Below are 26,519 nucleotides of genomic sequence, written 5' to 3' on the forward strand. Positions count from 1 at the left end.
AATTGCCACCTGGTCCTGGACCCAGAAGGGAGGGGCCCGCCTCTTTCCGGGATGTCCAACCCCATTGGGTTACCCCGAGGGAGTGACGTGTGGGCGCCCCGCCCCCTCTCGCTCCGCAGCCCCTCTCAGTGAGAGTCCTGTCGCCGTGGCGCTCCAGGCGCTGACGTGTCCGCCCAGGGGGCGTGGCCACACAGCCCCGCCCCCGCCAGGTCGAACCAGTGCGCGCGGGCGGACAGGGGCGGGCTGGCCGGAGGCTCAGCCCGGTCTATAAAGGAGGGGCAGTGCGGGGCGCCCCAAGCGGTCAGGCCACGGGACGGAGAGCGAGACGCTTCCCAGAGGAGGTGAGCCACTGGCCGGCCGCCCCCCAGCTTCCCTCCAGGAGGGGATGGGCTCCATGGGCTCCATCGCGCACGCGCACAAGCCTCCTCCGAGCTCGTGCCCAGACTTCGGTGCACAGACACACGCGCCTCGTCCACGCGGGCTCCGTCCACGCAGATGGGCACGCGTGCGCTCGGATACCCAGCCAGCTTCCCTTCCCCTCGTCAGTTAAGCGGGCTGGGCTGCTGGGCATAGGGTAGGCAGTGAGATTCACGGGAGAAGGATATCAGGGGGCGAGGGCTAGCGAATAAGCACCAATTAAGCGCTTACTGTAAGTGAGGCAAGCTCTGTACCAGCATTTCTTTTTGATCCTGGGGATGGGTTAGGGGGCTCCGGGGCTGACGCGGGCTTGCCTTGGCCGGCCACTGACATAAAGGGGTTGGGGAGGGAGAAGTTAAGAGTGGGAATTGGTTTGGGGGAAAGGAGTGGTCGAAATGATCAGACGTGGGCTTTGGGGGCCAGGGGGCTTCTGATGGAGCTGCCTCTGGCAGGTGGGTAGGGGAGCCTAGCGGGGTAGGGGGAGCAACTGATTTCTTCATGTGTGTGTTTCCTTCATTTTAAAGCTTTATCCTGGAGGGAGGCAGGGGGTGGTTGTTGATGGTGTTCCTTGGGTGACGTTTGGGCACTGAAGGAATCTTTTTTAGAATGGAAGGGAAGGGGGTCGTGCATCCAGGACCTGGGGGTTTGCTGATTTTGTATCAAGTTTGGGCCAAATCCGTGACAAGCCTGTCAATAGTTTATAGGGAATTCGGTGAATGACACACTAGTGCTATTTGACTGATTTTATAGGGATATGATTACATAGTCCCTTTGGATTAAGGAAGTCCTAGGAAGATTTATTGTGTGTTTTGGGGGTGGGGTGAAGACTGTAGAGTTGGAAGAAACTGAATGTAATTGTCCAAGTCTTCTCCATTAGTCATTTGGCTCATTTAGCAGTGACCAAGAAATGCTTCCTAGAATATGTTGCCAAGCATTTACAGGATCAAGTATCCTTGTCAGTTCTCCAGCAGTAGTTTTCGAAACAGTAAGGGCCTTTACCTTAGCAAATGGTTGCCCAAGAAAACTTTGGCTCATTTTCATATTTAATGTCATTTTTCCCATTTTGTCTTTTTAACAAATTTTTAAAGTCTAAAATACTGTATGTTGGGGGTACTGGTGATTATTTAATAATCACATACCCCTTCTAAAAGAAATGACTTTATAATACTTTCTAAAGGAACCAACTATTCAAACTCTATGAGGGACAAATATTGATTGGAAGGTGTCACAACAAGTTTTGTTTTTGTGTTTGTGGAAGTTGGCTTAGAAACAAATATGATATTAACAAGAGAGGTCCTAGACCTCCTTTCCATATGCCAGCTGATGGCTCTTTTCCTAAGCTTTTGCTTAAGGATAGGGTTAGGAAGAAGTTACTCTTCTCTCCTTAACTGGATGTGTCTGACATTGTCATTTGGCCGTTTGGTGATGAATCCTTTGGCTATGGCAACCAGTGGAACCAAAGGAAGGTGAAACTTTACAGGTTAAAAATGGACATTAGGAAAAAATAGGCTTCTTGACTGTATCAGATCTTGTCCTGATTTTCAGAAGAGCGTCATGTTTGTTTTTAGTCTGAAAAGCAGAGTTCTAGAAATCAGAGTTGCAAAAGGTTTCTTCTGATGGAGGTGCCTCAGAAACTTTTTAGAAAGAGTACTAGCACTGGACATATATTATCTATGTGACCTTATTGAAAGTTACTTATCTGTAGCCATTCTACCATGAATTCATTCAGTCTCATCTGATATTAGAAGCTAAGCAGTGTGTTGAGTCTGATTAGTGTTTGGATGGAAAAAAAGTACTTGGCTTCAGTTTCCTTATCTATACGAAGAGGGGTTTGGACAGAGTTCAGTAGTTCCTTCCAATCTTCTGCATCTTCCCCAAAGTAATTGTCCAGAATCTGCTTTTAGGAAAGCACTTTATGCAGGTCAAAAATTTCTCAGACTAGCTCTCCCATTTGTTGCTGTTTGTTGCCAAATGCTCATGTCTCAATGGAATTGAAAGGGGTTCCTGAATGGGAGGGGAGAAGGGAATGAGGATTTTTATAGCACCTACTGTGTTCCAGGAATTGTGCTAAGTGCTTGATGGAAGTGGAAAGACCAGTCCTGTGTTTGTGAGACCAATGATATAAATAGCTGTCTCTTAAGAATAAACTTAAATCTGTGATCCCAACAATATGGAGATTCCTTTAGTCATGTAGCTTGCAAACCCTCTACATCTTCTTTCACGGAATCACAAAATTTCAGTTGGAAGGGGCCTCATTGATCATGCAATCAAACAGCACCTGAACATGAATCCTTTCTGACAAACCTTTGTTTGAAGACCTTCAGGGAGGGGAAATTGAACTGATTCCGTTTTTAGACAGTTGTGATGATTACTGAGTTCTTCCTCATATCCATCCTAAATTTCCCTCCTTGCAACTTGTGCCTTATTGCCCACTGGGCCAGAAGAACAAATCCAATGCCCATCTGCCTGCATAGAGAGAGCTGGCATGTCTCCTCTCTCCCCACCCCCAAGTCATCTCTTCTTCATGCTGAACCTTCAGTGTTCTTTGAACTGAGCCTCATATGGCAGGAACTCAGTCCATAACCTTAACTCAGTCTTTAACCATCTTCCGCATTGTCAATGTTCTTTCTACCCAGGACTAAAAGCCATACATTTTGTCTATTACAGTACATGAGGACTGTCCCTTCCTCGTTCCTGGATGCCAGGCTTCTCTAGCATTTGGGTTTTCCCTCCATCACCTTCTTTTCATTTTCTTGACCTTAAAGAAATCAGACTCACGATGAAAGACACTGTATCATTGGCCATTATCTCCATTACTTGGAGCATCTTGTCTCGTGCCGTCCTTAAACTCCTCCCAAAACACAGGGCTGGGAGGAGTAGGCATTCTTCTTGCTCCTCTTATGTCTAAATATACTACCTCTGCCCCTCTTTGACGTATAAGCGTCTCCCCCTCCATCTAGACCCTGATTATAGTTTTCTTTGGGACCTTAGGTAATTCTCCCTTTTTTTCCTAAGGAATTTAGTAACTGGCACTCCACTTTGCTCTTTCCTCCTACTAGGGGCTCTTACTTGTGGACTTCAATATATCTGCTAATGGCCCTTCACATACCTCTGACTTCTCTGTCAACTTCTTCAAAACCTGGGACTTGTAAGTTTTCTTTAACAATGATATATGCACATAGCCGTGGTCAATATTTCTGATCTTAAAATCAGTCATAACGCTCCTACCTCGAGCCATCATCCCATAACTCTTCATTTTCATGAAACTCCTCAAAAAAGCCACAAGGATAATAATAACATGTATCTAGTACTTTTAAGTGCTTTGCATATTTTTATCCTGTGATTTCCAATTCTTGTCTTTCCACTCAGTCCTGAATTTCTGGCAGACTGGCTTCTGACATTATCCACCCACCCGAAGTTGCCCTCTCTGTGTTCCCCAATGGTCTCTTAATTCTGTGACCTTTTGTCATCCCACAGCCTTGACTCCTTTGCAGTATTTAGCACTGTTGGCCACCCTCTTTGGGATACAGATCCAGTGGTGGTATTGGATTATTGTGATCATTACCTTTTGTAGATATTCTCTAACCATACTTTAATAATATGTTTGAAAAGTTGCCAGAACCGTTAGTGTGTAGGCCATCCTCCTCCATTTAAAAAAAACATGACATTTGCTCATCTCCAGTTCTGTGCTACTTCTCTTACCTGCCGTCTTTCACAGATTGCTAATAGTGACTTGATAATCCATTCTGCTTGTTCTTTTAGTAATTTATAATGTAACTAATCATTGGACCATAGATTCAGAGCTGAAAGAGGCCTTAGAGGTCATTGAGTTTTAGGGTGAGGACAATGAGGCCCATAAAAAGTCAGTAGTTTTCCCAAGGTTTCACATATTAAGTGGCAGGGGAAGAATTTAAATCCAGGTCCTTTCACCTTAAAGCCTACATACACCATTTCCAGTGTATACCCTGCCTTCCCTGGGCTGAGTGACTTGAATTCATCATGGATAACTAGGTGCTCTTACTGTCTCCTAATATTGGATGCTATTGCGGCTTTAGCACTCTCAGCGCTTTCTCATGTGACTGAGCCATGCATTCTATTCATCATCCATTATAACTATTCTGGTTTCCATCTTCTCCACATATCTTGCTAAAAATTTAAGTTGGCTTTTGCATCCATATAAGTCCTTAGGAACTATTTCTTCTTTGTATCTTCAGATTGTCATTCCTGAGAGCTTCTCGTCCCTTCTGGCCTGACTCTCCATTTGGAATTCTAGTATAGGAACACCTATTCTTCGGAATCCTTTGAAATTTTCAAAATCTAGGGTGCATGTCAAATTATGCCTGACTTTCCTGTCTTCCTTTACAAATTATAAGATGTAAGAAGGGCCATATCCCCCGAGGTTTCCATCATTTATATGCAAACAGCCAATTCCTCTTTGTTTTAAGAACTTGAGCCAGAAAATAATTTCTCTTTGGATGTTCCTCCATCTTTTGGAGGAGGAAATTCTCTTTAAATTTTTCTGCTTTTGTCAGAAAAAGAGCTGCTGTAGATGTCCAGATGATTGGCATCTCTTACCTGTATGTACAGAAATATTTAGAGCAGCTTTTTTTGTTGCATCAGAGAACTGGAAAGTAAGGGGGTGCCCACGAATTGAGGAATGGCTGAACCAAATATGGTATATGGATGTAATGAAGTACTGTTAGGCCATAAAAAATGATGAAAGGGACAATCCCAGAGGAACCTGGGAAAACTTATATGAAGGAATGCAGAGTGAACAGACATAGAACCATTTATACAATAACAACATTGTAAAGACAAACAGTTTTGAAAGACTTAAGAACTCTGATCGGTGTTCACCAGCCATAATTCCAGGTCAGTACTGCAACAGTCTGTCCGCCTAACAAGGAAGTGATGGGTGCAACATGCAGAATGAGACATATTTTTGGATATGGCTAATGTGAGAACTTATTTTTCTTGATTTTGCATATTTGTAAGAAGGGTTTTCTTTTTGCTTTTTCCCATTGGGGGTAGAAGTGGAGGGAGAAGAGAAAATATATTTTGTTAATTGAAAAAAGTTTAATTTAAAAAAACAATTGGAGTCTCTCCTCATTCATTTATCATACCTCTGTGCCAGAACTTGTGATTCATTCCCCTATCTCCTCATCCATTTTCTCCTTCTGTCTTGGTGATCTCTGTAGTACTCTCTGCTGATAAAACTGCTTCTGTTTTTCCTAACACTGGTCTTCACCCAGATACCTTCTCCATCCTTGTTCTTTCTTATTTCAGGATTTTTTTTCACAAATATGTCTTTTACTACATGAGGTACCTAATGCACCTAAACCCTGTCCCCTTAAAAAAATCTATCCTGTTTGCTTTGAATTTGGTATATTCTTCCAGAGCCGTATTCCAGTCACAAATCTTATCCTCTCCTTCGAGGATAACAGAAAAGGCATTATCTGTGTGGGCATGTCTGGAGGACAGGGAAGGAAGCCTGTTCCCATGGGACAATACTTCAGCTCCCTTCAGCAGAAGTCCCTTCTTCTTATCTCTTCCTGGGTGATCTGTCCCCTGATTATAGCCGTGCAGCCACAGCATTGCTCCTGGCAGAATAAACAGCTGCTTGCTCTTCAGTGCTTGGAGCTCCCTCTTCCTTGGGAAGAGCCTCACATTGGTTTCTTAATTCCAGGTTTTCAGATGTCTTCTACCTCTTTCTTGTTCTTCTAGCCTCTGTCCATCCAGGTCAGAGTAGGACTTCATAGGAGGTGTAACACCTCTCCCTCCGCCCCAAGTAGTCTATTTATGTCAATGAAAGCAAGGCATAGTATGAACACGTACAAGGTATCAGCCCACAGTACCTTGTGGACTTTCACAGACCATCCATGGTATACTTTGACAATTCTTATGATGAAAATATTTTTCTTTGTAACTTGCATGTTCTCTTTTTGATTATCTAATTTATCTGCTTTAGTATGAAAATGGTACCTTTTTAGAGTGACTTTTTTAAATGAGGTTTTTTTTTTGTTTACCCACTTATTGTGAATACAGAAACATATGACACCTAGAAAAGACCCAGTTCTCTGGAAAATTGCTTAAAGCTTCATTCTTTTGTCAGGAAATGAGAGTCACTCGCAAAGTCTTGTTGATTCTACCTCCATGCCTCTTGTGGAGAGGCAGCAGCAGGTAGTGGAGAGCCCTCTGGGCTTGGCGTCAGGAGGACCTGGGTTTGAATCCTGAGGATACAGGCGTCTATTTGCTGTGTGACCTAGGTCAAGTCATTTAATCTCTCTGGGTCTCAGTTTTCTCATCTTGCTAAAATGGGAGAGTTGGACTAATTGGCCTCTTGTACCCCTTCCAATCCTAGATCCCTTCTCTTCATTCACATAGGCCTGACCCTAGGTCATATCCTCTTTGCCTCTGCCTCCCTCCTTTTATTCCTTCTTTCTAGCCTCTCTTTTATCTCATCTACCCTTCATAGCCAGTAAAAGAATCTTAAGACACAGGTCTGAAACACGGTATCCAAACTCCTTAGCCTGGTACTGGACCATCCACACTCTGGCTCCTTCACACTTTGCTAAACTGATTGTAAATTCCAGCCATAGTAAGTACACTGCTCCCTATTCCTAGAAGCCCATAGGGCATTCCCTATGCCCTCTTAGAAACTCTCCCTAAGTCCTGGCCCACAGGCCTTTCTCACCACTATCTCTCTGAAGGCTTGTTTTCCCTCCAGGTACAGCTCTTGGGTTCCTTCCATTCAGCCTTCCCCGGGCCTTTCAGGTGTTGGAGGTTAGAGTTTACTGCAAGTCATTTTTATTTTTTTGTAGCTATCAAGCATCTTAGTTCATTGTCAATTGGAAGGAAACTCATCCAGTACTGATAACGGCTAGCATACCTTTCCTTGCTTTGGGTCTAATCAGAGTCGTTCTGTTTTCTGATCCTGCTTCTAATACCTGTTGGTTGATTCTGTCTCCACCGCATATAAAAAATGTTTTGTTGATGCCTTTTGTTTTTATATCACTGCCATTTATGGGATTAGGGAATCTCCACCTTTCCTATTGAATCCTTCCTTGTAACAAAAGCCCTTAAACATCCAATTTAGTGACTGCTTCTGGTCACATATGCATGATTCTGACTTAGTAGCTTTCTGCCTCTCTGGAGGGAGGGATGTTTTATTATATGTTTGCTGGGAACTTTGGTGTATTTTCAGTCACTGCATTCATAATTGAAGGAAATTAGTGAGGTTAGTGAAAATAAAGCTGTAAATTTTTCCTATCTAAGTTCACAGTCCTTTCCCCCCTTGAAATATATCCATGCAACCCTGATTCAGCTCACCCTGCTAATTCTACAGGTAAGGTTGCTCAAAGTCATACAAGTATTAAGTAGAGGAGACATTTCCATGGGCATCTACTTTGTTTCCGATTTTTGCCAACACAAAATACAGCTATAATATATTTTGGTGCAAATGGGGACTTTGTTCCTATCAGTGGCCTCCATGGGGTTATAGGCCTAATAGTGGAATCTGGCTGGGTCAAAGGGTATGGACATTTTATTTACTTTACTTGGGTAATTCCAAACCACTTTCCAAAATGAGCATAGTGATTCACAGTTCCCCCAAAATGCACAAGTGTGCCTATCTTCTTAGTGTTCTTCCAGCACTGGTGATTCTCATCTTTTGTTGTCTTTGCCAGTTTGTGGAGTGAACCTCAAGGTTACTTACATTTGCATTTCTCTTATTACTAGCGATTTGGAGCATTCTTAAATATAGTTGTTAATAGTGTGCAGTTCTTTTGAAAACTGTTCTTTTCATTTGACCATTTATCCATTGGGGAATGCTACATTGTTGCAGTATTTTCCTTTCATTTTATGGGTTGTTAGTTTACATTTATGACCTTTATACAAAATGTATGGTGTCTATGGAAGCTAGTTGCTTTAATGTGTTTTTTAAAACAGCAGTTATTTACATTTTAGTAGGAGAAAATATGTGTAATTAATTATTGTTAATGATTTTTGTTTTTCATCCTTGCAGTTATAGCTGTTACAGCCTTTTTATTACGAGACTTGGAACCTGAAACATTATGAATGTGAATGACCTCAAGTGTAGGTTGTCCATAGCTGGGCAGGATCACCTGCTACAATTCTGGGATGAGTTGGAAGGAACCCAACAGGAGGAACTTTATGAAGAACTACAAGCTATTAATTTTGAGGAGCTGAACTGCTTTTTCCAAAAGGCCATGGAAGGATTTAATCAGTCTTCTTGTCAGGAGAAGGTAGATGCCCGGATGGAGCCTGTACCCCGAGAGATATTGGGCAGTGCCACAAGGGACCAGGAGCAGATCCAGCACTGGGAAAGGGAAGGTATTTAACATGTTGTAAACTCTTGCAAGACTGGCACTTAAGATTTTTTAATTAATTAAATTTTTTTTTTTTTAGTTTACAACACTCAGTTCCACAGTTTTTGAGTTCCAGATTTTCTCCCCCTTCCCCCCAAGACAGCATATAATCTGATAGAGGTTCTACATATTAAACTTATTTTCCCAGTAATCAAGTTGTAAAGAAGAATTATAGCCAATGAAATGAACCATTAGAAAGATGTAACAAAAATAAAAATAAAATAAAATGAAAAAAAGAGAGAGCAAATATTTTGCTTCCATCTGCATTCAGATTCTGTAAATCTTTCTCTGGATGTGGATAGCCTTTTCCATCATGAGTCTTTTGGAGCTGTCTTAGAACCTTGCATTGTTGAGAAGAACCAAGGCTGTCAAAGTTAGTCATCACAGAAGTAAGGTGTCTGTGGCTGTGTACAATGTTCTCCTGGTTCTGCTCCTCCCACTAATCATCAGATTTTAAGACTCTGCAGGTTATTATGAAGTCCATCTGCTCCTCATTTCTTGTAGCACAATAGTATTCCATACATTCATATACCACAATTTGTTTAGCTATTCCCCAGTTGATGGGCCTCACCTTGATTTCCAATTCTTTGCCACCACAAAAATAGCTGCTATAAATACTTTTGTACATGCAGGTCCATTTCCCTCTTGTATGATCTCTTGGGGATACAGCCCTAGAAGTGGTGTTGCTGGGTCAAAAGGTATGCACATTTTTATGCCCTTTGGGCATAGTCTGGGGAAGCTTCTTAACCTCTGTTTTTCTCAGGTAATTCTCTAGGGCTTCTCTTCTGTGATTTCCCACACTGAGACTTTCCCAGACTGACAAAATCACAATTCCTTATGTCAAATCCTAATGCATTTTAGAAAAGGCAAAATGTAGCCCAAATGACTGGAGAAGTCCCTTGAGCCTTGTAATGCCAGACACTGCTGTAGTCCTTGTAGGATCAGCTGGCCTCTTACTTGGCATTAAAAGATTTCATTTTGGTCATGTGATCTTTTATCTGCCTCTTTTTTTTCCTGCTAATCATTCTGCCTGCTTGTCTTTCTTCCATTGAGTAGCATTAGCTTAAGAAGGAGATGGGCGAACTCCCTGCCTTAAAGCAGTCATGTCAAACTCAAATAGAAACAGGAGCCTGAAGTTATTTACATTCTTATAAAAAAAATACTGAGTCTTACAGATGAAACTTGTAATTATGATTAATAATTCTCTTTCATCCTTAGGCTTGGAATATATAAATATATACATATGTGTATATATACACACATATACATATATGTTACATATAATACACAACATATATATGATATATCTATGTATCCTTATATAATCTATTTGAGGATCCTTGCCCCTGTATATTGACTTAGAAGATCAACATTATTTGTGTTCTATTGTGTTTTTATTTACTTCGTTAAACATTTCCCAATTACATCTTAAATCTGGTTTATGCCACCCTGAGGAGTGTTGTGACTGGGGTCCTAGCAGCAATGTATTTGACACCTCTGCCTTAGAGCCCTTGAGTTTCCTGTAGCTGCCTTTGATGGCACTTGGGGCTCTCTTACTAAAGCTTCCAAATGGGTGCTTCACATATCTTCAAATGGTGCCATGATTCCCAGTCTTAGATTCTTTGGGCTCTTCTTTACACGTGTTGATTTTAAAAGGCCCATTACCAGAAGGCAAGAGTTATACAGCATGCTCCCTACCCAAGATATTAAAATAAATTGTGGTAGTAAAAGACCTTACAGTTCTTAAGTTCATTTTCTCATCTGATCCTCACAACAACCTTGCTGTCCCCATTTTACAGAGGAAAGTGAAACTCAGAGAGTTTGTGACTTAGCCATGGTTTCACAGCTAGAAATGCCAGGAGTGTTATTCCAATCCAGATCTTCTGACTAGAAATCATTGTTTTTTTAATACTGCATCATACTGCTGCTGCCCCTCAGTTGTGGCTGCTTGTATTTCTTCTTGAATGTTGCGCTAGTGATTTAAAGGGATCACTTGCCTCAAAGCCCAGCTACGAAGTCAGGCAGATGCTAGAATTTATCAGTATCAGTATGTGTGGAGTAAGGTTATCTCATGCTCCAATCCAGCCAGTCTCTCTAGAATGAAAATGGCATTGCTCTTTGTAGGAACTAAGAGCAGCCTCTGCTTTGGTCTTATCATTGAGAATTGAAATAGAAAACAAATGGAATGCCCACGTCTCAGGTTGTCTTGATAGGAGAACCAGTGAGTGTTTGGTGTGATGTCCTTTTCACATTCTCATGTTAGAAACCTGAGAGTGACATACAGCTTTGCTTTACCACAGAAAAATTAAATAGGTGCAACTCAAGCCTGCTTTTGGCAGAGAACCTGTGTATAATATTCATTTATAGTTTAAAGGACTAGTGTCAGTGGTCAATTTTGAAATTGCCCATATATTTGTGTCAACTTAAACTACTACGTGTTTAAAAGTTGGCTGTAACAAATGAAGTGGAGTGTAGTAAATTTTCAAAGGGAAGTAAAGTTGCTCATGTGAGGATTGAGAAAGGATTTCATAGGTACATTTATTTTTAAAAAAAATTAGTACATTTTTAATACATAGCAAATGTTCATAGTGGTGTCAATTTTAAAGTAGTGTGTAGAAGTATATATAATCTCTTCGTTTTAGGCTTAGGAGTTTTCTTCTTTCACTTATAAATATGGCTAATTAAGAAATAGGCAAGAATTTTTTCATTTTTTTAATATTTAAATTTTTAAAAGTTATTATTTATTTGTTTTTAACATTCTTTGTTTTTAAATTTTGAGTCCTAGATTGCATGCCTTCCCACCCTTCACGTACCCACTGAGGGGTCAAACAACACAATATCAGTTATACATGTAAAATCATACAAAACTTTTTTCCATATTAGCCATATTGTAAAACGAAGCAAAAAAAAGAAGAAAGCAAGAAAATTATACTGCATTTTGCATCAATTCTCTCTCTGGAGGTGGATAGCATTTTTTTTTTTATCATGAGTCCTTTGGAATTGTCTTAGATCATTATCTTGATCAGAGTAGCCAAGTCCTTCAGAGTTAATCATCATCACAACATTGCTGTTACTGTGCACAGTGGTCTCCTGGTTCTTCTCACTTCACTTTGCATCGGTTCATATATGCCTTGCCATGTTTTTCTGAAACCACCCCCTTCATCATTTCTTATAGCACAGTAGTACTTCATCACAATCACATGCCACAACTTGTTCAACCATTCTCTAGCTGATGGCCATCCCTTCAATTTCCAGTTCTTTGCTGCCACAGAAAGAGCTGCTATAAATATTTTTATACATATTGGTCCTTTTCCTTTTTCTCTGATCTCTTTGAGATATAGCCCTAGTACTGGTATTGCTGGATCAAAGGATATGCAGAGTTTTATAGCCCTTTGGACATAGTTCCAGATTCTTCCCTAGAATGGTTGAACTTGAACCAGTTTACTGCTCTACTGATAGTTCATTAATGTACCGATTTTCCCTCAACTCCTCCAGCATTAGTCATTTCTGATAGGTGTTAAGTGGTACCTCAGAGCTGTTTTAATTTACCTTTCTCCAATCAGTAATTTGTTGTTGTTGAGCCATTTTCAGTCATGTCCTACTCTTTTTGACCCCATTTGGGGTTTTCTTGGCAAAGATACTGGAGTGGTTTCCTTTTCTAGCTCACTTTACAGATGAGGAAATGAGGCAAACGGGATTAAGTGACACAGCTACAAAGTGTCTGAGGCCAGATTTGAACTCAGGAATTTGAATCATCCTGACTCTAGGCCTGACATTCTCTCCATGGTGCCACCTAGCTGCCTAATTAATAGTGATTTAGAGCATTTTTTATATGACTTTAGATAGCTTTGATTTTGGAAAACTGTTTATCTACCTTGACCATTTATCAATTGGGGAATGGCTCTTATAAATTAGACTCAGTTCTTTATATATTTGAGAAAGAGGTACATTCCTAACCATTGACTAGGTCCCAGGCAGATGTAAGAGCAGTCTTTTTTCAAGAGAGGATAAGGTACAACTATAGCATGACTGCTGTTGATCCCCAAGTTAGAAAATTTATTCATTACTAAATGACCAGTTATCTATGTGTTTGAGTTCTTTTTTTTTTATGTTCATTAAAGACAGGCAGGTTTGTTATGTAAAATGTTATTCAGAAAAGCAGTCAGAAACTCCCCTTACAAGACTGAAAGCATGAGATGTAATTAGCAGACTAGGAAGAGTGAATATTTCTCATGAGTGAAGAGACTTACATATTGAGGAAATATTTATATAGGAAATACTTTCAATTACAGAATGCAAAAAAAAATCTTAGATACCTCCTCCTAGTGTCTTTTTTGGATTTTATTTTATTTTTCCTTTTCTGGTTGGGTAGCTTGTGCTCCCAAATCCCTCATCCCAGGTTGCTGATGAATAAAATTAAAAGCGTCTAGCTATCTCACTCCACCATGAGCACTAGTTTTTAAACAAATGTATGAGTTTGTATGTGTTTGAGGTAATGTAGTCCAAGCAGGAAGTTATTCAGGAAGCATTTGACCTTGGGAGCATCATTATAACTACTCAGCACTGTTTGCCCTAGAAGGTTTCAGGAAGGACATCCAGATTATGCATTGTCTGTGATGGCTGCATATAAGTGAAGAGGTATGTGTGTACTTACACTGGGAGTGTTCTTCCCTAGTTTGGTGTCTTCTACTGAGACCAAGAGCACAGTATTTGGCCTGTCTTGATGAGTGAGAAAATTGATAGATGCAAAAGAAAAAGAAAGCAATCTCTCTCTTTTTCTAATTCTAATAAATCATAGCAATTTATACTTATAGCGCTTTCAGGTTTATAAAATAGTTTCTTGCTGGAGGATACTGGCAATCTGCTGCCATTATAGGATTAGTCATGCCCTAAGTGGTACCTGTGGGGACCCAAGGTAGGAAGAGTAAGAGATGGTGGTTGGTGGCTGTGCTCTAGAAAGGCGTTCAGAAAACCCAGACAGAAGTTAGACAACTTTGGTACATGGGTCATAGGAAATATTCAGTTAAAAAAAATCTTTTGAGGAGGAAATTAGGAATCACAAAGATTGAAAAGCAGAAACACCTTGGGAGTGTTGACCATGGACCAGGAAAAAGGTTAACACAGGGAGGTTTATGCAACTCGAGGAGCCAGAGTCAAAATTTGGGTAACTAGAGATCATTTTCAGCCTGGGTTGAAGTGGATCTAGGGCTTAGACAGAATAGACCTTTAAAAAAATATTCCAGTAGTATTTATTAAAGGACTTACATTACTGCTAACTAGATCTCACTAGGAAGTGCAGTAGGTGATAAATTGACCAGGGCCCTTTAATTGCTTCCAGATGGGAAATGCACTTATTTTTAGACCTGTGGAGATGCTTTAAACCTTATTTTCTCAGTGATCAGGGAAGCTGAGAGATATTTAACTTAGAATGAGTGTAGGAAGAAGAAAGAGTGGTCTAACAAGGAATACCAGAATGGCCCAAGAATTGAGGCTTCTGGGAAGAGCCAGCCAAACTGAGATAGGGAATCCCTCCATCAATGAAATTACAGGTTTGTATTTAAAAAAAAGATAGGGAGCCAAAATTAGCTACAGATACAGATACAGTCTTTTAGCATATTTGTGACCATTTAGTGAGCAGATTGGGGCCTATCAGGCTCTGTGTCTTTTAATCCCTGTTGTTTGTATCACATAGGAACAGCTTGACTTAATAAAGTGCAGGATAGCATTGCACCAGAAATACAAGTTTTTCCTATTTGTTTTTTATTTTTGGCCAGGATCTTGCCTTTTTTTTTTCTTTTTTGCTTCAGCAAGCATGCTCCTCAGGGTGAGGAAACATTTTAAATCTTCTTTAATTTCCTGTTTTGTTTTATAGGTTGGTTTGTTTTGTAGTTTATTTTTCAAAATACTTTTTTAGTTACTAAGTTAATTGGGGATTTTGAAACTTAAACCTCAGCTGGCTTTTCAAGTAAACTGAAAAGCCAATGTTGGACCTTTTTTTTTTAAGGTTTGGGAGTGGTTTTTTTTTGTGAGGAAAAAGTTGTAATGCTCAAAGGAACATTTCTTTTGACTGAGGAATTTAGATTGCGTAGGGTTTTATTGGCAGGTAGTCTTTGATTTCTCACATCACTTGAGAAAGCTAAGGAAATTCTGGAGAGAGACAGGATTTCTCTCTGAGAGAAAAAGCTGGAGAAGCAAGCAGATCCGTTTCTGGAGAAGAAAGGGCAGGAGGCAGCCAGGGCCTGAGGCAAAAGGAAGTTTTTAACAATCCTGAGACTAAGTTACATTTAAGTAAGGGGAGAATAACTCCCTCTAGAACCAAGTGTGGATTTTAAAGGAGGCAAGATGAAGTAAGAAACTGGTAGCGGGGCAGCTAGGTGGTGCAGTGAATAGAGCACCGGCCCCGGAGTCAGGAAGACCTGAGTTCAAATCCGGCCTCAGACGATTGACACTTACTAGCTGTGTGACCTTGGGCAAGTCACTTAAACCCAATTGCCCTTCCCCCCTCCAAAAGAAAAAATTAGAGCCATAAAGAAACTGGTAGGAAAGCAGTCTGTTAGAAGTTAGGTGTAGACCAGCACCTTATACCATATGCTAAGATAAACTTGCAGTGAATGTATGACTTATGTATAAAAGGTCACATAATGGTCACATAATAAATAAATTAGAGGAACAAACCTTTCTATGGATAAGGAAAATGTTCATGATTAAGAGAAGGATACAGAAGATCCAAGGCAAACTGGACAATTTTGTTTATTTGAAATTTAAAAGGTTTTGCACAAATAAATCCAGTACCGCTATAATTAGAAGGGAAACAGTTAACTGGGAATAAAAAAAACAAAACTTTTGTATGAGGTTTCTTTGAAATAGGACTCATTTCCCAGATATGTAAGGAATAAATTCAAATTTATAAGAATAAGTACCATTCCTATCCCAGATCTTGCCCTGCTAACCCTCAACCCTGGATTATTCTCACTATCTACTGCATTTACTCCTATTTTGTGTTGTTAAATGAAGCCTGGAGAACATCACAGAATCATGTGGACTATATCCATTACAAATTCATGTTACAATCTCAACTGGACCCTTACTGCAACAAGGCAATTCTTTTACATCTCCATAATCGACTTCTCCCATTTACCACCATTCTGAAGCTTTTCATCCCTTCTCAAACCTTGTGTAACTCCCCTCCCTCCAGTCTCTCAGGTGAGAACCTTGCCTCATGATATGGAGGCCCTTCTTGCCAGGGCAGGCCCTTCTCCATGCCCAAGTGATCCATTCTATCCTGTCCTCTCTGGTGGAGTGCTGCCTCTGCTATCCCATTTCACTTAATCTTCCAGCTCTCCCTGGCTGCTTAACATGCCCATGTCTTTCCCATCCCCCAAAAAACAAACCAACCCCCAACCGTCACTTGATCCATCTATTCTCAGTATTTATCATTTCATCTGTCTCCTCCTTTTTGTGTCTAAACTACTTGAGAAGGTCATTGGAAATCGGTGCCTCCACTTCCTTTTATCTCATTGTCTTTTTAGCTCCATACTCACAGACTTCTAGCCTTTTCATTCAGTCAAAACTGCTCTCTCCAAAGTGTGGTCTCTTAATTGCCAAATCTAATGGCCTTTTCTTGATCCTCTTCCTTCTTGATCTCTTTGCAGCCCTTAACACAGTCAATTGCCTTCTTCTTAATATTCCCTTCTCTCTAGGTTTTTGTGACACCACTCTCTTCTGGTTCTTTCCCTACCTACCTCCTTTGTGAGATCTTCATCCAGGTCATGCATGCTAATTGCAAGTGTCCCACAGGGTTCTGAACTGGACCCTCTTCTTTTCTCCTTCGTATTATTTCACTTAGTAATCTCATTGTCTTTTAGGGATTCAATTATCGTCTCTATGCTGATGATTCTTAAATCTGCTTATCTGACCCCGACCTCTATGCTAACTTCCAGTTTTTCATTTCCAACTTTGGGCATCTCAAATAGAATGTTCCTTAGACATCGTAAACTCAGTATGACACAAGCTGTATCCATCTTCCCTCCCTCTTCCTTATTTCCCTCTTACTGTTGATAATCATCCTCACGGTCACCCCTCTTCCCAATCTGAGTGTCACCCTCAACTCCTTACTTTCTCTCATCCCCCTCCCACCATGTCCAACCTGTTGCCATTTTACCTTTGTAACATCTCTTGTACGTGCCCCTTTCTCTCCTCTGTCTGACACTATCACCACCCTAGAGCTGGCCTTCATCACTTCACACCTGGACTATTGTAGTAGTCTGCTAGTTGGTTTCCCTGTCATAAGTCTCTCCCCACTCCAGTCCATCTTCCACTCATCTGTCATTTTTCCTAAAGCACAGGTCTGACTACTCAATAGTCTCCAGTGGCTCCCTGTCACCTTCAGGATTGAATACAAAATGTTCTATTTGGCATTCAAAGCCCTTTATAACCTGTACCTCTCTCCTTTCTACCTTTCCATTCTTCTTACACCTTATAACCCCCCTCATATCCTGTGATCCAGTGACACTGGCCTCCTTGCAGATCCTTGTGCAGAACACTCCTCCTTACACCAGGCATTTTCATTGGCTGTCCCCTATTTCTGGAATGTTCTCCCTCCTCATCTTGAGCTTCTGGCTTGCCTGGCTTCCTTCAAGTCCCAGCTATAATCTCACTTTGTACAGTTAACCTTTCTAGATTCCCCCTTAATTTTAATGATTTTCCTCTGATGATTATATTCCATGTTTTATCTTGTCTATAGCTTGTTTCTATATTCTTTCCCCCATTAGACTGTGGGCTCTTTGAGATCAGGAATTCCCTTTTGCCTTTCGTTGTATCCCTAGCACTTCATACAGTGCCTGGAACATAGTAGGTGCTTAATGAATGATTATTGACTGACCGAGTGATTCCCCCATTGCTAAAAGGTCAAAGGATGTGGATAGAGAATCCTCAAGGAAAAAAATCATTTTGGCAGAGTTGACCAAAAAAATGAAAATGACAAATGTTGGAAGGGCTATAGGTAACCACATTAGTACACTGTTGGTAGAGCTGTTAACTGGTTGATCCATTCTGGAAAGCAGTTTGGAACTGTGCCCAAAAAGTTACTAGACTGTGCGTACCGTTTTACCCAGCTATATCACTACTCTGTCTCTACCCCAAAGAGATCAAAGAAAGAGGAAATGGCCCTTTATGTACAAAGAACTATTTATAGTAGCCCTTTTTGAACCATCAAATAACTGGAAAGTAAAGGGATACCCAAGAATTGGGGGATGGCAAACCAAAATATGGTATTTGAATATCCTACCTTCCTTTATGTTACTCCCTTCCCTACAAGATTATCCCCAACTTGCCCTATGCATTTCTTGTTTGTACATAGTGGTTTTCATGTTGTCTTTCCCATTAGACTGTGAGGTCCTTGAGAATAGGGACTGGTTTTTACCTTTCTCTGTATTGCTAGCACTTAGCATAATGCCTAGCACATAGTGAGCATTTATTAAATGTCATTGACATGACTATTGTGCTTTAAGAAATGATGAAAGGGATGGTTTCAGAGAAATCTAGGAAGACCTAGTATGAACGAATTCAGAGTGAAGTGAGCAGAACCAGAACAATATACATATTTGCAATAATATTCTCAAAACAAATGATTTGGAAAGACTTAGGAATTCCGATCAGTGTGTTCACCAACCATGACTCCAGAGGACAAGTGATGACACGTCCTGATAGAGGTGATGAACTCAAGACATAGAACAAAACAATCATTTTTGGAGAAGACCAACATGGGAATTTGTTTTACATGATTATACATTTTTGTTAAAAGGACTTTGTTTCTTTTACCTTTCTCAGTGGAGTTGGGGAAGTGGGAGAGAGAGAAGATTATAATATAAATAAATGAATATGGGAAGTATATCATGCTTTAAGCATGGCTTCTCTTTCAGTTCAATGTTAAGAAAAACTCATAAACATAACTCTATGCTGATTTCTAATCATTCATACCTTAAAGCTAGAAGTCATGCAACTGGGATCCCATTGTCACCTGCATATGTGTGTTGGATATGGGAACAGTTGCTTTAAAAAAAAAAGTTAGATCCTTAAGGAAACAGCTGTGTAGCTAGACAACTTTGTGACCAGTTGCTATCAATCAATTTTTTTCTCTTCTAGGGTTTCTTCAGATTTCCCAAAACAAAGTGGCGGTTCTTCTCCTGGCTGGTGGTCAGGGCACAAGACTTGGTGTGGCATATCCCAAAGGAATGTATGATGTGGGTTTGCCATCGCATAAAACTCTCTTCCAGATCCAAGCTGAGCGCATTTTGAAACTACAACAGCTAGTTGAAAAACATCATGGCAGCCAGTGCATCATTCCTTGGTAAAAAGGCCTTTGGCTAGCATTTCCTAATAATGGTTTGTGATATTCAAAATGCATGTCGATTATAGCAGCTAGACATTTTGCCTGATGTTGCTTGGAGAAAAGGACATTATGGCAAGCTAATTTATCATTTGCATTAATATCTATATTAAAATCATCAAATATTAAACCACCCATATTGCACCAGTCATCGTGGCTTCAAGGAGTGATGTAGCTATGTGTTTATTGTGGATGTGTTTTTTTTGCACACCCTGCCTAGGGTTGGAAGTAGGAAAGAAAATCAGTATGTTGTAAGAGTAGTAGGGATTCAGTAGAGATCAGCTATGTTGAATAAGTGTGACATCTCAATCTGAACATTTATGTTATTCTCCTAAGGAGTTTGCCTTGTGATTGACAAAGATAATATCCAAAAAATCTAGATTTATAAATATGATAAATTAAGCTTATCTTTAGGTTAACTAATATAAAAGATTCTTTACATTAGAGAATTTACCATAGGTGCTTTATAAATAGGATATTTTAAACTTAAATTCATTTTACACTGGCTTTTTCCATGTGACATTTGTTGTCCTATAAATCGAAGGAGGCACTTTACCTTCATTTATAGGTGTACTTTTCCTGTACTTTGGGGAAGGGCAGTTGTGGTAAGTATGAAAAATAATTTCCTCAAGCTAATTGTAGTTTAGTTTCTTTAACATCAGATTTGCTAATTGTTTCCAGCTTTTCTCCTTTTTAGTAATATTAGGACAAGGAAAACTGATTTTCTTTATTGCTTTGTACTTTTCTAAACCACATTAACACAACTGAAACCATGTTTTTCTTTTTGAGGTTTTGAATTATATCTGCCTTTCTGTGCATTTCCAAATTTCCTGGAGTGTGTGTCATTCATTTCAGTATTATCTTGGAATTAACCCCTTCTAGGATTCTTAATACTCCATGTTGAGGGTAACTGTCAGTCTGGATTAAATATTTTTCTACTGTTCTAATATTTGTCCATCTCGTATAATGGCACACTCATCATTTGTGCATGTAAATTTCTAGAATAGAGTACATCTGTATGTATACACATACACACACACGTACCAAGTGGGCCATTTCCATATGTAGCCCTTGTACCAGTAAAGGTAGAGGGTTATTTATCATTTTATGTTTGCAAAGTCAGTGGAAGTGTTAAGAGAAATATTCCTAATTCCATTTCAGAATTTTTATAAAAATATCTGCAGTTGAGCATTCGACTGGATGTTGCTTGCACTCTTTCATTCCTGTAGAATGTTTTGCATTGACTTAGAATACATTTATATCATAAAATGTATGCTGAGGTTAGTTGGAAGAGTTCAGGTTCTCTGAGAGTTTTAGACATGTACCTTGATTCCGTTTCATAGCAGAGTCTCAGTACTGGGTTGATTGAGGAATGTCCTGAGAATACTCTGTATTTGGTAGGCAGCTAATAGGAACTATCTAGGGAGAAAGTTAAGGAGACCAGAATACTGTAGCACTGCCCAAACTCTGTTGTAGTTCAATGCAGGGACAATCTTCCTGTTGTCTGGTTCATAGAGAGTCATGATTTTTGGACGTTTCTTCTGTCTTACTAGGTACATTATGACCAGTGGCAGGACAATGGAATCTACAAAGGAATTCTTCTCAAAGCACAAGTACTTTGGTTTAAAAAAGGAGAATATAATCTTTTTCCAACAAGGAATGCTACCTGCTATGCAGTTTGATGGGAAAATTATTCTGGAAGAGAAGAGCAAAGTTTCCATGGCTCCAGGTCTGTGTTGAGCATTATCTAAAGTGATTAGAGGGGCTAATGATCTGAATAATCAAACTTCAATTAACTAAGTGAGCCTTAATTGTTCCCCAAGGTAAAAGTGAATCAGGCTCTGGTAATACTTTCTTAAATAAAGATGATCATTAGGAATGATCTTCAAAGGATTGATTTCTTTAAAAATCCGGAAATATAAATTGCCTAATAAAATGGAGTTGTTTGCAAAGTCACACAGTAGTTTTGAGATTTGTTTTAGAGAGTTTCCTTCTCAAAAACTCACAGTTAGCCAGTATTTCTATTCAGTTCTTTCACATCATTGGAGTCATTGTTATTGAAATATCTTTCAAAGCATTCTTTGTGATTTTGTCAAATGTTAAGAAGTGATTTATGTATGTGGGAAGTCACATACAAAGTTATAGATGTTATAAAACTGGAAGAGAGGTAATGAATCCTCTTATGACATTTCTGTTCTTACTTGGGAGAGATTACTTAGGCCCATAGTTCCCTGCTCTGCCCTCCCCCAACCTCACCCTGGTACCTTCTAGTGGTAGATGGACCCATGACCTTGAACCTTTGGTTTGCTCAGGACAAGCCGAGATTGTAAAGTCTGTAAATGTCTGCAAACAGTCTTTTGTAGATAGGCCAGGTCCTGGCTTTGGGAGGTGTCTGAATGATATGCAGTGTTTTGTGGAGTACAACAGAGAGTGGATTGCAGCAGTGTATTAGAATAAAACTTCAAAAGTGGGATGGGTTGCCTTGTGAGATAAATTCCTATTCATTGAGGTATTCAAGCAAAAGGTGGGTGATCACTTCATGGGGTTGCTTTGGAGGAATGTGTGCTAAGCAGGCCTAAATTGTTTCCTGGTGTGAGCCTCTAGGTATAGTGTAGTGGCTCACACACACACAAGTAATAAGCCTATAGGTGTATTGTAATAGCTCACACACACCCAGGTAATGAAGATGGTACACAGTAATTCTTAGGGGAAATAGGGAAGAGGAACAGGAAGAATCCTTAGGGCCATCATTGCATAGAACATGAGTAATGAAACAAGGCTGACTTGAATTTTTTTAACACACAAAGGTAGAAAGAGTCTCGTTAAGTGTCATCAAGATATGGTGGGATGGAACTCATAACTAGAAAATAGAATATGAATCATGACTAGAAAATAGAAATATGAAATATGCCTTATTAAAATAATATAATATTTATATAATAAAAGGAGTGAATCAGTCTAGATTGTTAAGCAAGTATATTATGCCTATTTGGAAACTGAACCAGAGGTTGGAAGCCTGTTAGAGATGATTAGGAGAGAAAAAAGAGGAAAAAAAGTGATCTTTTTGTGGGAGGATCAGCTGAAGATATGTATAATGCTTTCCTGAGACAGATGATGAGACTGGCACAGAGGAAAGAGATCGGGTCTTTGGCTCTGCAGAAATCTGATGAAAGCCTTATTCTACGAAAAAGTTTGATTTCATCCTTCACTTGTCATACTGATTTTTATTTCTAAAGTTTGAAAAAACAACTCGGCCTACTTTCCTGGGCTTAATGCTAACCAGTAAGGAAGAGTACAATAATCTCTGGAGTCACAATAACCACATTGTCTTAGAGTAGGAAGAAAGAGAATGCTGGGCCTCAACTTATGTCTTCCACTTTTAGAAAACAGATTTCATAAAGATGAGAAGAAAGGTAGGGATGATGACATGGGCTGAGATTTTGAAAGGGAAGGAGGCTCATGGAGCCTGAAAAGCTCTGACTAATGAAATTCTGATGATGTAGATAGAAATTATTTTAATGAAACCTTCTAAGGAAAGCATTTTGTCTGATAGAAGCAGGGCCTCTCTGAGCTTGGATTGTAAAAGGAATCGTGCAAGGCGTGGAACTCAGGTCTGGGCCCACTAGGGTACCTTAAGACGAATGTAGTAGCCAATGGAATGGGTTACCTTTCACTTTGATAGGGAGTTCCCTATCTTCAAAAGTGTTCAAATGAGGCCACTCACCAACTGTTAGAGATGTTGTATTAGTTTTCACAGTAAACTTCAGCTTGCCAAGACAAAAATCCATTGTAATCTAGTTCAGCTTTTCCCACATGGTGCAAAGGAACAAGTTCAGTGTTGAGGGGAGCCAGCATTGGGGCAGCCCTGGGGGCAGTCATGCTCCTGAGGCTAGTCTGTGAATGCTCTTCACATTGCAATATGCACCAAAAAGTTGTTTTTGTGGAACTAATTTTCCCCATAATATTAGTTCATTTAAGTTTGTGTTTTCATGGAGCCATGTAATGATGTTAGGCAGAGTAAGTAACTAATTCGAGCTGGTCTTTCTTATTCCTGGCCTTCTTTTTATTTGAATCGGAGGATAGATATAGGCTGGAAAAAACCTCAGAGGCCATCTGATCTAACCCCTCATAAGCAGAACCGAGGCCCTTGGGAAAATGCCCTTAGCTATAAGCAGCAGGCAGCAGGAGGATTCGAATCTAGGCCTCTGACCACAGAGCCTTTGTTCCTTCCCCTGGAATATGCTGCATTTGCTTATTAGCTAATAGCTCATTTCTTATTCCAGAATTAACATGGATCTCAGTTACAAACCAGTAAATTAAGCTTTGTAAGTCTTGGTAAAGTTTTTGATAAAAAAAAAATTAGTAAAACTTTAGATGTAATAATTTTCTTAGAATCTCCTTTCCTCATCCTTATGTCCAGTTCTTCTCTTCCTTCATCTTCCCCAACAAGCTCTTGGTCTTAGGCTTAGACCTTCTGCCTAAGGCTCATCCCTCTTTCCTCTGAGACTCTAAGCTGTGGAAATAATGCTCTTGCCCCTTGTCTCCCTAGAGAAATGAGATGGTGATCTCATTGCCCATCCCAAGAATCTAGCAGTGTATAAACTTTTTGAGAGCAGGAGCTATTTTAGTTTTATCTTCATAGCCTTTGTTATGTGATTATAGTAGATGTTTAATAAATGTCTATGGAATTAAATCCTTCCCTTTGACTTTCAGGCTATCTTTCCCACCTGAAATATACCATCCTAACCTATGTGTTTCCCAGGGGTCTTGGTGTTCTGTCCTCTGGAAGCTTCCTATTTCTCAATAGCCTGTTTTCCTAGCATATACCTAATGGATCTTACCCTTTTTAATATTGGCCATGCTGCCCTAGGGCTCCCTTCTGTTGAGGTCCATCTAGCTATCCCAATACACAGAGCCTAAGTGAGCATGATTCCCCTTCAGCCACATTCTTCATATCCTGCCACCAAATGGTAGTTCCTTTCTGTTTACCTGTTGAAATTACCTGCTCGAAGCTTTTTTCTCTCCAGGTTTACTTTGTTTGGGATCCTCATGCTTAGGCCATTGCTAGCACTGTGCTAATTGATAATTGTGGTATCCAGTTAACACTGGATAAACCATTTGGCCTTTCTCTCCCTCTTACCCCCATATCTGCCTCCAAGATGGTCACTGTTTACTGATGAGGGAGTACCTTTCTAGACTATGAATTTCATGTGAACAGATACGTGCTTGGGATGTAGAACATTTGGTATGAACATGTTTCTTCTTTGCCCCCAAACAATCAGTAGGATTATATTGCTGCATACAGACTAACCCTTCATACCTCCCCCACTCCCTATCCCCCATTCCCCTACTTCTCCACCCAGGGGTTAAGTGACTTTGGTAAAAGTGACTACCAGTTAGTAGCTGAAGCAAAATTAAGAAGCCAGGTGTCCTGCCTGCCCCTTCAGGACACCTTCCACCATACACTCTTATTTCCTGCTAGAAATGTATGTAAGGCATGTGTGTTTTTGGTGTTCTGATGATAGACAGACCCACCTGGGATAAATGGGGGATGTTGCCTTTGAATGCTCCTGTTACCCCTGAGACAGTAATAACAGTGATTGCTGATATTTGATAGAACGCTTTAAGGCTTAACATTTTACATGTGTTATCTGGTTTGATCCTCACCACAACCCTGTGAGATAGCTGCTCTCATCATGAGGTCTTCACGGAGCAGGAGAGGACCTAGTGAGTGATCTGCCCAGGGTTAACCAGCTAGGAGCGCGTTCACAGCCAGGGCCTCCTTGTTCCAAGGCTTGCACTCTGTCCGCTGCCCCATGTTGTCCTTTCATGGAGCCTGCGCATCTATCTGGAGGGCTTCCCCATCTCCAGGGCACCCTCTGTGTCACCCAGTTCCATTTGGACTAGACCGGGTGTCCTCCATGGCAGTAAAGAACACCTTTGGTGAGCACCTGCCTCACTGTTTTGTTGTGCTTTGCTTGATATTTTTCCAGACTTGGAACCAGGAAGGCCAGGGTTCAAGTCCCATCTTAGAGGCTGACTAGCTGTGTGACCATGTGCAAGTCATAGGAATGTAATGTGTGTGTGTAAGATACCCTATTGGAAGCCTTTAAGGCTTACATTTTTGCTTTCCTGAATCAGCATTTAAAAAAAAATCAAATCATGTAGTATATTCTCCCACTCTTAATTACATGAATGTGAAGCTATGATCTGTTGGAGAAAATGATTTACAAAACCCTGCCTATTCCCTTCTCCTGTTTACATTACATTTATATTACCTCAGCGTGTGCATATCAAGCTTTCTCATAAAGATTTTATAGTTGTACTCTGAACCTAATTACTTTCAACAGTCTCTAGTCTGTATCAAGAGGCAGCATGATGTAGTAGAAAAAATGTTGGGCTTGGAGTCAGACGACTTGGGTACTCATCCTGCCCCAGATGTTTATTAACTGTGTTACCGTGATCGAGTCACTTTACCACAAAGAGACTCAGCTTCCTCATCTATAAAGGGGAGAACCACCTAACTGTTAGGGTTATTGTGAGGAAAGTGTTTTGTGTACCTTTAAGTTCCATATAAATGTGAGTTTCTGCTGTTAGAATATTTTTCTCCATCTTCTTCAGAACTTAATTTTTGACTCCTTTCCCCTTTATATCAGATAATTTGAGGAAGCCTCTTATGTAGTAAGCTTTGAGAAGAGCACACTGACATGATTATGTCTCCTCCCCACCCTCACCCCCCAAAAAGGGATGAAAATGGGTTGCTGGTGGGTGATTACTTGGAAGCAGACAGGCCCAAATAAGCTCTGTTCTTTGAGGGTTGTTTTAGATTCTAAAGATCCTCAATTAGTGTGGTCATTATTCTGTGAAAGGGTGTGATGGGTGCCCCTCATTGAAGGTCTGCAGCTCCGTAGGGAGAAAATATATGTGAAAGCTACACTAGAAACTGCCTGGGGTGGGGGACCTTTAAGAGATGCCAATTTCTTTTCGTTTCCATTCTTTTAGGGTAAAGTACAATAGCTTGATTCATTGGCAAGTGACTTTGAATAACACCTTCAAATATTCATGTTTGTGAGGCTGAGGAATGTGTCTTTGGGGCTGTAACCTCATAATTGGCTTATTTCAGGGAGATATTAATAGAATCTGAAACCATATGAAATAAAATTTACTTTTTAAAGAATGTGGTAATTTACAAGTTTATTAAATAAGCCACACTCGAGGGAACCGAGTAAAGAAGAGGGGTAGAAAATTCACATTACTTAGATGATATCCTAGTTATTTTGGTTAAACATTATTTAAAAGTCTATTGTCATCTAGCATTTGACTCCTTT

The 26,519-nt window shown here is 40.1% G+C and overlaps 1 protein-coding gene across 10 annotated transcripts in view; it reads left to right on the forward strand.

The window, feature by feature from the left end:
- The first annotated feature begins 255 nt into the window (after window positions 1-255).
- Window positions 256-26,519, forward strand: part of UAP1 (UDP-N-acetylglucosamine pyrophosphorylase 1) — a 43,889-nt gene continuing 17,625 nt past the window's right edge. For 2 of the 10 annotated variants that reach the window (XM_036756518.1, XM_036756524.1), the window contains exons 1-4: window positions 256-341; window positions 8,441-8,769; window positions 18,948-19,152; window positions 20,745-20,920. In XM_036756518.1, coding sequence (XP_036612413.1) covers window positions 8,490-8,769; window positions 18,948-19,152; window positions 20,745-20,920 — 661 coding nt within the window. In that variant the 5' untranslated portion in view covers window positions 256-341; window positions 8,441-8,489. Of the gene's footprint in view, window positions 342-442; window positions 650-3,481; window positions 3,566-7,663; window positions 7,763-8,057; window positions 8,123-8,440; window positions 8,770-18,947; window positions 19,153-20,744; window positions 20,921-26,519 lie in introns of those variants that run through there. The other 8 variants (XM_036756526.1, XM_036756528.1, XM_036756523.1 and 5 more) reach the window with 8 other exon arrangements.

Source organism: Trichosurus vulpecula, chromosome 4 (genome assembly GCF_011100635.1).
Source record: "Trichosurus vulpecula isolate mTriVul1 chromosome 4, mTriVul1.pri, whole genome shotgun sequence".
NCBI lineage: Eukaryota > Metazoa > Chordata > Mammalia > Diprotodontia > Phalangeridae > Trichosurus > Trichosurus vulpecula.